The sequence below is a fragment of the Marmota monax genome, unplaced genomic scaffold, assembly GCF_021218885.2.
Source record: "Marmota monax isolate L192 unplaced genomic scaffold, Marmota_monax_Labrador192_F-V1.1 WCK01_AAM20220418_F8-fsc00117, whole genome shotgun sequence".
Lineage (NCBI taxonomy): Eukaryota > Metazoa > Chordata > Mammalia > Rodentia > Sciuridae > Marmota > Marmota monax.
Genome location: NW_026693023.1, coordinates 1,165,833 through 1,180,025, shown reverse-complemented (window position 1 = coordinate 1,180,025; position 14,193 = coordinate 1,165,833). Strand labels below are relative to the sequence as shown.

Sequence of the window (14,193 nt, the reverse complement as noted above, 5' to 3'; positions counted from 1 at the left end):
AAGCCTTATTTCCAAAGTTAAAAAACAATTTACAAGTATGGTTGGTAAGGATTCTCCACACACAAGCATACTTGCTATTTCTGTTATAAATTTAGACTACTTACATAATTTAACATTTACCTAAAACTGATAAATCTGATTAGCTAAATGTCAGATTACTGTATATATAACACACTGAGTATGTTCTTTTTTGCAAGCATTTCACAATTTCCTACAAACAAAAGCCAAAGGAAAATATTTCAAAAAAAAAAAAAAAACTCATTTAATTTGTCCCTTTTAATTCAACACTGAGTCACTCAAAAAAACCATTTTCATCCTTCATAAGCAAAATGTTCTATGCTCTACTCTAATGAATGAGGGTTCATAATTTATACATTACAAAAACTAGGAATTTACAACTCTTAATTAAATAAATATTTACTTAAATAATTAAATAATTAAACTATTAATTCATTGTAACAGTATCACAGAAATAAAACAAATATTAAAGTGGAACAAAAATATTCAGACCACTATGGACACAGATACTAACTTCTGCAATAAAACCAAAAAACATATGAAGTAGCTAAGTTTAACCCAAAGTGAAATATTAACAAGAAATTTCATACAACCTAAAAGGAGACATTTCAAACTCACATTAAAGGCAAAAATAGAATATACCAATAAGGGAGCTTAACAGATGATGGGTATACTCTTTGGTAATATATTTAACTCAAATATTAATATCTACTCTCATTCTTGGTTTTATCACATACAACTTTGTTTTCATTATATTGCTAGAAAACTGTTACTTTCCCTATATGTGATATTAACTGACAGTTGTGATATTATAAACCTAACCTATTTGGAATTATTTCAATAAATAATTATTCAAATAGATCATACAATCTGGGAAAACTTTAGTTCAATTGAAAATTTGAAATATAATCATTTGCAATAGAAGCCATGACACAACTCACAGGTGGCTGAGCCTCATCATCAAAAAAACAACAAATAAAAATTTTATTTATTTTTATTTTATTTATGTTTGTTTATTTGTTTTGGTACTGTGGCTTTAACTCGGGAGCTCTTTACAACTAAGCTATATCCACAGACGTTGTTATTTTTTTTTTTTTATTTTGAGACAAGGCTTCTCTAAGTTGCTTAGGGCCTCGATAAGTTGTTGAGGTTGGCCTTGAACTTGCTTGCAATCCTTCTGCTTCAGCCTCCTGAGCCCCTGGGATTACAGGCATGCATCACTGCACCCAGGCAAAAACAATTTTTTAAAATATTTTTTAATCTGTAGATGGACATAATTCCTTTATTCTATTTATTTATTTTTATGTGGTGCTAAAGATTGAAACCCAGTGCCTCACACTTGCTAAGCAAGCACTCTACCACTAAGCTACAACCGCAGCCTACAAAAGTTTTAAGTATAAAACAAAAAATGGCATCAGATTTTGATTAATTCTATATTTACATTTCCTAGTAAATGAGCTCTGACTTAGAATATCAAGGTTTTAGGTTTAGTTGTTCTGTAATCAGTCATACTCATTTATAATTAAAGGTGGTTTCCAACTTTGGCTACTCATAAAAATCACCTATGAACACCTAGAGGTGCCAGGCCCCATCCTAGGCCTGTTAGATCAGAATGTGAAAAAAGGTAAATCATAATTTCATAGAATCTAGTATTCAACATTCATTCAATGGTACATTTCAGTAACATTTCAAGCAACACACTCAGGGAATATAAACAAACAAGAATGGTATTTTTCACTCAAAAAGTTTGTAGTCTCTTGGAAAAGCAAAACAGATACATTAAACAGACAGTTATAAAACAGGGACCCAATTTCTATGGCAAAAAGAATTACAATGTTCTAAGAGATAAGACAAGAAAAACACCAAGTTAGAGAATCAGAGATTCCTTGGAGGAAATATTTGAAATCCAGTACCCACAGGTTTAACTTCAATGGGTAACAATTCAGGAAGTATTTACAAAGATCTATTTGTCACTTACCAATATTTGCCTCAAGTTGCCGGAGTAGGTCCAAATTACCTAAACAGAATTCTGGAGTCATGTATACAATCTGATATTTGCCTCTATAAACAAACAAACAAACAAATAAATAAAAACCAGAAAATGAAACATACAATAAAGAAACTAACCACCTCAATAAGTTATACTTGAAATCAAAATACCTAATAGATTTTTAACACTATATTATGCCACTTATGAAAAACTACATGAATGCTATTCATGTGGGGATATATGATATACATTAATTCTTTGATTTCTATTCAACGTATCAAAATAAAATGTGTCAAAACTCTTATCACAGACTATTTAGCACTAAGATGACATTAAAAGCCAGATCCTGATTTCCAGCATTCGAGTCCCAAAATTAAAGTGTTTCAATTAAATGATCAAGCCTTAATAAACTTTTCACAATGTAATCCCAGCCACATACCACCCCCTTCTCTCATGTTTACTCTACGTATTATGCTTTCTTGTCTAAACCTTATTGGGCATTGGAAAGACACTGTATCAAAGCCAAGCCAAAAGGTTTCTATCTTGGAATCTGGAGTTCTGATCAAGAAACAACCAGCCAAGTGAGGTAGCACACACCGGTACGTAATACCAGCGGCTCAGGAGGCCGAGGCAGGAGGATTGCAAATTCAAAGTTAGCCTCAGCAAAATCGAGGCACTAAGCAATTCAGTGAAACCCTGTCTCTAAATAAAATATAAATAGGGCTGGGGATGTGGCTCAGTGGCCAAGTGCCCTTGAGTTCAATCCCTAGTACCCTCTCCCACCCAAAAAGGAAAGAAATAACTAGTCACTGCAATTGTAAAAAGAAGAGAGTTGCAGAGCAGTCATTTTCTATTTTGTAACAAGACAAGTTGAGAATACTTAAGCTCTTCAGAAAGAAAAATGATGAGGATACATATGCAAATAAAAAGAAAGCCCTTCTGTATTTTCCATACCAAATTATAGTCGTCCTAAGTGGGGCTGGCTAATTTCTTTTTAGCTGGATCCATATGAGACATTATCCCTAATATAAAACTCAATATTTGCTTACACTCGTTGCAATTAATTTCTTTTTCTAGGCAGAAAGAATCATAATAAGACTATGTTTGTAATGAAGGCTAGGTCTTAAGCAAAACATTTCTAGAATGTTTTCCCCAGTCTAGCAAAAGAAGCCAGAGATGGACTTAAATAAAATAAAACTTATTCTACATAAAAATAACTTTACAATATTTAATTCATTCATCCAACAAGTATTTGAGTGTCTATTCCAGGCTAGGCATTGCACTTTCATTAGGAACACAACAAATGTCTTTACTTTCATGAAATTAATATAGTATTTTAATTAGCATAAGACACAATAGAAGTAACAAGCTCTAATATCATACTGCCCAGGTTTGAATTGTAGTTCTATTTCTTTTTTTTTTAATTTTTTATTTTTTAGTTGTAGGTAGACACAACATCTTTATTTTATTTATTTATTTATTTTTAGGTGGCACTGAGGATCAAACCCAGTGTCTCACACATGCATGGCAGGTGCTCTACCACTGAGCCACAATCTCAGCCCCTGCAGTTCTATTTCTTACAAACTGAGTGATCTTTAGCAGGTTAGCTTTAGTTTGCCCCAGTTTTTTCAGTATAAAACAGTAAAAATAATTATCAAGATAGCTAATTCTTTAGATCCCTAGATTCAAGGTAAAATAAAACACAAAAATCCCAGCAGGTATTTTGGTTGAAAAGGTGATGTTGAAATACTTAGGGACGGCGTGTCTCTGATTTGATATCAAGCTCCTTGATCCATTTTGAATTAACTTTTGTGCATGGCAAGAGAAAGGGATTCAGTTTCATTTTGTTGCATATGGATTTCCAGTTTTCCCAGCACCATTTGTTGAAGATGCTATCCTTCCTCCATTGCATGCTTTTAGTCCCTTTATCAAATATAAGATAGTTGTAGTTTTGTGGATTGGTTTCTGTGTCCTCTATTCTGTACCATTGGTCCACCCGCCTGTTTTGGTACCAGTACCATGCTGTTTTTGTTACTATTGCTCTGTAGTATAGTTTGAAGTTTGGTATCGCTATACCGCCTGATTCACACTTCCTGCTTAGCATTGTTTTTGCTATTCTGTGTCGTTTATTTTTCCATATGAATTTCATGATTGCTTTCTCTATTTCTACAAGAAATGCCGTTGGGATTTTGATTGGCATTGCATTAAACCTATAGAGAACTTTTGGTAATATCGCCATTTTGATGATGTTAGTTCTGCCTATCCATGAACAGGGTATATTTTTCCATCTTCTAAGATCTTCTTCTATTTCTCTCTTTAGGGTTCTGTAGTTTTCATTGTATAAGTCTTTCATCTCTTTTGTTAGGTTGATTCCCAAGTATTTTATTTTTTTTTGAAGATATTGAAAAAGTTGGCTACGATCTACATACTGTGGGGTCAGGCTCCAAATTCCTCAATAGGACACCCATAGCACAAAAGTTAATAACAAGAATCAACAAATGGGACTTACTCAAACTAAAAAGTTTTTTCTCAGCAAAAGAAACAATAAGAGAGGTAAATAGAGAGCCTACATCCTGGGAACAAATCTTTACTCCTCACACTTCAGATAGAGCCCTAATATCCAGAGTATACAAAGAACTCAAAAAATTATACAATAAAATAACAAACAACCCAATCAACAAATGGGCCAAGGACCTGAACAGACACTTCTCAGAGGAGGACATACAATCAATCAGCAAGTACATGAAAAAATGCTCACCATCTCTAGCAGTCAGAGAAATGCAAATCAAAACCACCCTAAGATACCATCTCACTCCGGTTAGATTGGCAGCCATTATGAAGTCAAACAACAACAAGTGCTGGCGAGGATGTGGGGAAAAGGGTACACTTGTACATTGCTGGTGGGACTTCAAATTGGTGTGGCCAATTTGGAAAGCAGTATGGAGATTTCTTGGAAAGCTGGGAATGGAGCCACCATTTGACCCAGCTATTCCCCTTCTCGGTCTATTCCCTAAAGACCTAAAAAGAGCATGCTACAGGGACACTGCTACATCGATGTTCATAGCAGCACAATTCACAATAGCAAGACTGTGGAACCAACCTAGATGCCCTTCAATAGATGAATGGATAAAAAAAATGTGGCATTATACACAATGGAGTATTACTCTGCATTAAAAAATGACAAAATCATAGAATTTGCAGGGAAATGGATGGCATTAGAGCAGATTATGCTAAGTGAAGCTAGCCAATCCCTAAAAAACAAATGCCAAATGTCTTCTTTGATATAAGGAGAGTAACTAAGAACAGAGTAGGGTCGAAGAGCATGAGAAGAAGATTAACATTAAACAGGGATGAGAGGTGGGAGGGAAAGGGAGAGAGAAGGGAAATTGCATGGAAATGGAAGGAGACCCTCAGAGTTATACAAAAGTACATACAAGAGGAAGTGAGGGGAAAGGGAAAAATAATACAAGGGGGACAAATGAATGTCAGTAGAGGGGGCAGAGAGAGAAGAGGGGAGGGGAGGGGAGGGGAGGGGGGATAGTAGAGGATAGGAAAGGCAGCAGAACACAACAGACACTAGTATGGCAATATGTAAATCAATGGATGTATAACTGATGTGATTCTGCAATCTGTATATGGGGTAAAAATGGGAGCTCATAACCCACTTGAATCAAAGTGTGAAATATGATATATCAAGAACTATGTAATGTTTTGAACAGCCAACAATAAAAAATTAAAAAAAAAAAGAAATACTTAGGGAAATATAAAGAACCCAGAATACCCAAAAAAACTTTGAAAGAAAAGAACAAAACTGGAGGGACTGGGGCTGGGGTTGTGGCTCAAGCGGTAGCGCACTCGCCTGGCATGCGTTAGGCCTGGGTTTGATCCTCAGCACCACATACAAAGATGTTGTATCCGCCGAAAACTAAAAAATAAATATTAAAATTCTCTCTCCCTCCCTCTCTCTCTTCTCTCTCTCTCTCTCTTTAAAAAAAAACTGGAGGGACTTGCACAACCTGACTTCAATGTAATGAAGTAATCTAAACACTCATCAAGACAAAATAGATTTACAAAACAAAGAATAGAGCAGCAACAGACCCACATGTATGTACTCAACCTATTTTTGACGCAGATGCAAAGTCAATTAGTAAAGAAAGGATAGTCTTTTCAAGAAGTAGACTAGAACAATTGGATATACTTGTGTGAAAAATAAACTGCAATCAATACTTCATACAATATTCAAAAATTACTAAAATATAGATCACACATCTATATGTGAAATTTAAAACTATAAAACTTTTAGGAGAAACATAAAATCTTTGTGACCTAGACTAAGCAAAGATTTCTTGGATGAAACACTAAAAGTAAATTCCATAAAAAGACTAAATTGACAAACTGGACTTCATCAAAATGTAAAATTGCAGCTATTCAAAAGAACTGTGAAGACAATGAAGAAAAGTCATAAACTAGGGGTATATGTGTGCAAAATATAAACAAAATGTAGGATAATAAAGGATCTGAATACAGAATATATAAGTGACTATCAAAACTCAATAAGAAAAGCAGAATGAAAAAATAAAATTGACTAAATTATGTTGTGTAAATGAATATATAACAATGGATTCCTCCAATATGTATAATTATAATGCACCAATAAAATAAGAATGGGCAAAAAGAATGATTAGATGTTTTCCCTAAGAAGACATACAGGTAGATATGAAAGAATGCATAATTAGTCATTAGGGAAAATCAAATTGAAAACACAATGAGATCCAATTAAAATAGCTAAAATTAAAGACTGTAACATCAAGAAATAGTAAGGATAGGAGGCTGGACCTCTCAAACTGCTGGTGGGAATATAAAATGGTATACCAATCTCAAAAAGGTTGACAGTTTCTTAAAAAGTTAAACATAGATTTACCATATATTCCAGATCCACTCCTAAGCATATACACGAAATACTTAAAAACACACTTTCATACAAAAATTTGCAAATGGGCTGGGGATGTGGCTCAAGCAGTATCACGCTCGCCATGTGCGTGGCACTGGGTTTGATCCTCAGCACCACATACAAATAAAATAAAGATGTTGTGACCGCTGAAAACTAAAAAATAAATATTAAAAAAATTCTCTCTCTCTCTCTCTCTCTCTCTCTAAAAAAAATTGTAAATAAATGTTCATAGCACCATTAATAGTTACAGCCAAAAAGCAGAAACAACCCAATGGCCATCAGTGATGAATGGATAAACAAAATGTGGAACGCGTATACAATAGAATATTATTTAGACATAAAAAGAAATGAAGTACTGAAAATATTAAACTAAATTAAAAAAGCCAGGTACAAAAGACCACAAAACTCTATGAGTTCACTATACAAAATGTCCAGAACAGGCAAATTAAATAGAGACACAAAGTAGATTAGTAATTGGAATGAAGTAGAAAAGGAGACAATTGGAAGGGACTACATAATCAGTGTGTCAGTACCATTGGGGGTGCTAAAATGTTCTGGAAAGAGATATTAACACTAAAAGCTACCAGACTTTAACAATGGTTAAAATGGCTAAATTTTATGTTATATGAACTTAATCTCAATTAGAAAAAAGAAAGTTTAAATATATATCTACCCCTTCATCCCATCAGTTCATTCCTTGGTATATACCAATAAAATGAAAACATTTTATGTTCAAACAAAGACTGATGTACAAAAGTTCATAAGCTTTATTTGTAATAGCTCAAAAATGGAAACAATACAAATATCTATCAACAGGTGACTGGACAAACTACAATATATCCATATAATGTAATCTACTTGATTGTAATTAGCTATTAATAAATGTTAATGCATAAACAAATCTCAAAACAAATATGCTCTATTATTTAAACCAGACAAAAAAGAGCATATAATACCTGGATGATTCTGTTTAAATACAATTTTAGAAAACGCAAACTAGTTAATAGTGACAGTAGATCAACAGTTACTTGATGACTAGGGTGGGAAAGGCAGAGACAGGAAGAAAGGTACGGTACGAGTAAACTTTGCATGTAATGGATATGTTCATTATATGGACTATGATGATGATTTTTCTAGGTATATGTATACATCAAAACTTATTTAGTTATATATTTTTCAATAGGTAAAAATTATTATATATAAATTATATCTCAATAAAAGGAATAAATATGTTTTTAAAAACAAAACAGATGCTCACAAATGACTATTATAATAATGTTTTAATTAGCTTTATTATTCATAGCCCAAAACCAGAAATAGCTTAGATATCCATCAATGAAGAAATGTAAAAACAAACTTTTTTATATAATGAAATATAACTCAGAAATTTTAAACAAACACTATTTCCACATGCAACAACATAAAGGAAATCACAAGAAGATTATGCTGAATGAAAAAAAATCTTACACAAAAGAGTTCATATTGTCTGATTCCAATTACATGAAACTCAAAGAAGACAAATTTAAACTGTGGTAGGGAAAATTAGAACAGTGCTTTGCCTCAGGATATAAGATTGGAAGGACAGACTAGGAAGGGACATGAAGAAATCTTTCGAAATAACAGTAATATTCAATTATCTTGATGGGGTTTGGGTTACTCAGTAAATATACATATGTAAATTCATATATACATATATTAAAAATACATGCACGTTTTTGTGCATATCTGAAATGATATTCTTCTTAGAAATGAATCATGATAGAAATGGTGGGACAAGAGACCCAGAATAGTCCCTTCTCAGCCACAAATTCATTGAGTGGTTTTTGGGAAATGATTTACCTCTGGGCCTCAATTTTCTCATCTATAAAATGAAACAAATCTAGATATTCTCCGAATTCTCTTTCAAAATCAAAATTTTATAATTCAATGCTAATCTAAGAACTAAAAATAATAGATATCTTAAGTTCTGAAGATTTTAAAATTAATAATTCTCAAATAAACTATAAAAAGAAAGCATGTTTAAAATCATGGCCATTTTATTCATGGATTCAGTAAATTTTTTGTGTGTACAAAATTCTCCCACATAGACAACTGACCACATGATCAGAAATCATATAAATTACTCACAATTTAATATCTTCGAGAACATTTTTTGATTGTGCTGATCCAAGAAAACAGGTTGGAACTTTGGACATTCTATGAGAAGAAAGAGCAATATTCTAGAGCAATGTCTATAGTACAAATATTTACATCATTCTTAATTGAGAAGGAATAAAAAAACATGATAATGTGTTACTCCTTGTCTTTGAAATCTCACTTTTTGTGGTGAACTAAATTAATACAAACACTATGGAAATCAGAATGGAGGCTCCTCAAAAGACTAGGCATGGAATCACCATATGACCCAGCTATACTACTCCTCAGCATTTAATTCTTTAGGAATTAAAGTCATCATACTACAGTGATATAAACATACCTGTGTTTATAGCAGGCAATTCACAGTAGCCAAATTGTGGAACCAGCCTAGGTGCCCATCAATAGATGAATAGATAAAGAAAATGTGGCATACATACAAATGGAGTTTCATTAAACCATAAAGAAAAATGAACTTATGTCATTTGCAGGAAAATGAATAGAACTAAAGACCATTATGTCAAGGGTCATATGTTTTCTTTCAAATGTAGAAACTACAGAAGAAAAAGGAAAAGAAAGGTGGGGGCAGATCTCATGAAATCAGAATAAAGATCAGTAGGGGAAAAGGACGGGGTTGGGAGGAGAAGAGTGAGGGGAGAAGTGCTACGGAGTGATATTGGGCAAATCATATTGTTATTTTGTGTGCGTGTACAAATATGTAACAAATCTCATCATTATGACAAATACAATGCATCAATAAAAATGTGGAAAAAGAGACATATTGAGCTTTTTAAAACTTAAAAACCAAAAAGAAATTCTCATTTTATATCTCACTAACTTGATAAATTTTTTCAAGGGCTATATCAGAAAGTAGTTGTTAAAGAGAATCTTTAAAAAAAGATTGAAAGCTCAGGTTGAAGAAGTTGGAAAGGTTTTCACAGATTAAAAAACACACTTTTACATATATACTTCATACCAAGCTAAAGAATATGAGTAACAGAGCTGGGGTTGTGACTCAGAGGTAGAACGCTCGCCTAGCGGGTGCAAGTCCCTGGGTTCAATCCTCAGCACCACATAAAAATAAATAAAAACAAAGGTATTGTATACAACTAAAAGAAATAAATATTTTTTAAAACAAGAATATGGAGGGGGCAGGGGATTAGCAAGGATGGTGGAATGTGATAGACATCATTATCCAAAATACATATATGAAGACACGAATTAGGTGTCAACATATCTTATATACAGAGATATGAAAAATTGTGATATATATGTGTAATAAGAATTGTAATGCATTCCACTGTCATTTTTTAAATCAATAAAAAAGAAAAAAGAAAATAAAATAAATAAAAAAATAAAAATAGGTGGTGTTCCAAATGGATAAGTGCCCACATCAGTAATCTTCCAGAATTAGCTTATCCATCCTGGATTTTATTTTCTGAATAGAATCCAAATATCAATAGCATCAACAAGCAGATTTGAAAATTCAATAAAAACATACTATTATTTTAAAAAAAAGAATATGGGTAACAGAACTAGAAGGGAATTTTGAAACAGTCAATATAAACTGGTATAATATAATAATGCTTTTTCAGAAAATTTTCGCAAGGCCACCTGATAGCCTTGAATTACAGAGAACTCAATACAGAAAATCAAGGTTGGACATATAGCACAGTGGTGGTGGAGCCTTAAAAAAAAAAAAAAAGATAAGCCCTTCCTCCAAAGTGTCATTTACTTTTAGAAAAGCATTAGTGTGAACTAAATTTTAACATACATGATACATCAGATGTTTCACTCATAGAATAAAAGAAGAGGGAAAGATGTGGCAATGCAAACATTACTTACTCCAGCTGGAGCACTTGGTCTTCCATCAAAGAAATAAGAGGTGAAATGACAATGCCAATCTTGCCTATATAAACAGGTGGGTACTGGAAACACAAACTTTTTCCATATCCTTGAAATTAAAAAAAAATATACTCATAGAAAAAAAATTAATCCTTGATATTTTAATCTTCTTCTTAAAAGGCACTTGCATAGCTGAATGATCATATTAACATTTCATCTTCCTCAAAGATAATTCATGCATAAATTTGTGCATTCATCCCCTATATCAAGTCTTACATATTTTATAGCAATTCTACTTGTATTTTGAGAATTTAATGAGAAATTAAACATTTTTAAATCTTCAAGTTGTATTTTTCAAAAGACAGGTTACTTGCTTAGTATAACTTACCAGTTGCCATGACAACAACATTATCTCTTCTTTCTTCCAATACAGAATGAATAACTTTCCACTGAACCCTTGAAGGTAAAAAGCATAAAGCTATTTTATTAATAAGATGACACTAAATGGATAAAGTTAAAACCTATTTAATCTTTTTACTTCTGTTAAAAAAATTTCTTTTATACTTTTGAGCTTCATGTACAAATATGTTCATAACCTAGAACTTTAAAACAAAGAACTTCATTTGATCAACTTCCCATTCAGGTTGACTGAAAAACTAGGAGTTTCCATTTGGTATATGTATTAAATGTTGTTACATATATACAAAACATAAAATGAATTTCAAGCTTTATACTAGATATTCAAAAGAACAATGCTTTAAACAAAAGAAATGTTTAGGTTTAAAATGAAAGAACTTTGAGACCATATATTATGCCACAAAGGAACTCTTAGCAAATATAAAAAAAAAGTCAAGATACTACCCTGCATTCTATCAGATCATAATGTAATGAAATTAAAATTAATGATAAATTAAAAAATAAAAGCTATTCCAACACCTGGAGATTAAATAATATGCTACTGAATGAATAATGGGTTGCAAAAGACATCAAGGAGGAGATTAAAAAATTCTTAGAGGTCAATGAGAACACAGATACAACATCAAAATCTCTGGGACACTACAAAGGCAGTTCTAAGAGGAAACCTCACTGCCTGGAGTTCATTCCTTAAACAAAGAAAAAGTCAACAAATAAATGACTTAACATTACATCTCAAAGCCCTAGAAAAAGAAGAACAAATAAACATTAAAAGCAGTAGAAGACAGGAAATAATTAAAATTAGAGCCTTGAATTACAAGCTACAGAGAAAAAATAAATAAAATTAGAGCAGAAATCAATGAAATTGAAACTGAAAAAATTAACAAAATAAAAAGTTGGTTCTTTGAAAAAATAAATAAAACTGACAAACCCTTAGCCATGCTAACGAGGAGAAGGAAAGAGAAAACTCAAATCACTAACATACGTGATGAAAAAGGAAATATCACAACAGACACTACAAAAATACAAAAGATAATTAGAGATTATTTTTGAAAACTTGTACTCCAATAAAATACACAATATTGAAGGCATCGACAAATTTCTAGTCATATGATTTGCCCAAATTAAATCAGGATGATATACACAATTTAAACAGATCAGTTTCAAGCAATGAAATACAAGACACCATCAGAAGCCTACCAACCAAAAGCCCAAGACCAGATGGATACACAGCCAAGTTCCTCAAGACCTTTAAAGTAGAACTAATACCAATACTCCTCAATTTATTTCAGAAAATAGAAAAAGAGGGAGCACTTCCAAAATCATTCTATGAAGCCAATATCACCCTGATTCCAAAAACACATAAAAAAAAAACTTCAGACCAATCTCTAATAAACATAAATGCAAAAATTCTCAATAAAATTCTGACAAATCAAATACAAAAACATATCAAAAAGATAGTACACCACAATCAAGTGGGGTTCATCCCAGGGATGCAAGTTTGGTTCAACATGTGCAAATCAATAAACGTAATTCATCACATCAATAAACTTAAAAGATAAGAATCATATGATCATCTCAATAGATGCAGAAAAAGCATTCAACAAATTACAGCACCCCTTCATGTTCAAAACACTAGAAAAACTAAGGATAACAGGAACATATCTCAACATCATAAAAGCTATCTACACTAAGCCCCAGGCCAATATCATTCTAAATGGAGAAAAATTGAAAGCATTCCCTCTAAAAACTGGAACAAGACAGGGATGCCCTCTTTCACCACTTCTATTTAACATAGTTCTTGAAACTCTAACCAGAGCAATCAGAAAGAAAAAAGAAATTAAAGAGATACGGACAGATATAAAAGAACTCAACTTAGCACTATCTGCCAACAATATGACTCTATACATAGAAGACCCAAAAAATTTCACCAGAAAACTTCTAGAACTAATAAATGACTTCAGCAAAGTAACAGGATACAAAATCAATACCCATAAATCAAAGGAATTTCTGTATGTTAGTGACAAATCCTCTGAAAGGGAAACAAGGAAAACTACCCATTTACAACAGCCAAAATAAAATAAAATACTTGGGAATCAACTTAATGAAAGAGGTGAAAGATGCCTACAATGATAACTACAGAATGCTAAAGGAAGAAATTTTAAAAGACCTTAGAAGATGAAAAGATCTACCTTGTTCTTGGATAGGCAGACTTAATATTGTCAAAATGACCACACTACCAAAAGCATTATACAGATTTAATACAATTCCAATCAAAATCCCATTGACATTCCTCATAGATAGAAAAACCAGTTATAAAATTCATCTGGAAAAACCAGAATAGCTAAAGCATCCTTAGCAAGAAGAATGAAGCAAGTAGCATCACTATGCCAGACATTAAACTATACTACTATATACAGAGAAATAGTAACAAAAACAACATGGTATTGGCACCAAAACAGACTTGTAGACCAATGGTACAGAATAGAGGACACAGAGACTAACCCACATAATTACAATTATCGTATATTAGGCAAAAGCACCAAAAATGTACATTGGAGAAAAGATAATCTCTTCAACAAATGGTGCTGGGAAAACTGGAAATCCATAGGCGACAAAATGAAATTATCTCTCTCTCACCATGCACAAAATTAGCCCTATCTCTCACATGCACAAAATTCAACTCAAAGTTTAATTCCCAGAGACCTAGGAATTAAACTAAAGATACTGCATCTATTAGAAAAAGTAGACCCAAATCTCCATCATGTTGGATTAGGCCCCAACCTCCTTACTAAGAATCCTATATCAAGAATCAATAAATGGGATGAATTCAAACTAAAAA

The 14,193-nt window shown here is 32.5% G+C and overlaps 1 protein-coding gene across 12 annotated transcripts in view; it reads right to left on the bottom strand.

Moving 5' to 3' along the window:
* Wrn (WRN RecQ like helicase) overlaps window positions 1-14,193 on the bottom strand; it is a 154,642-nt gene that overhangs the window by 88,890 nt on the left and 51,559 nt on the right. For all 12 annotated transcript variants that reach the window (XM_058582310.1, XM_058582311.1, XM_058582304.1 and 9 more), the window contains 4 exons: window positions 11,326-11,393; window positions 10,938-11,046; window positions 9,087-9,155; window positions 1,997-2,079 (listed from right to left, as the gene is read on the bottom strand). In XM_058582310.1, coding sequence (XP_058438293.1) covers window positions 1,997-2,079; window positions 9,087-9,155; window positions 10,938-11,046; window positions 11,326-11,393 — 329 coding nt within the window. The remainder of the gene's footprint in view (window positions 1-1,996; window positions 2,080-9,086; window positions 9,156-10,937; window positions 11,047-11,325; window positions 11,394-14,193) is intronic.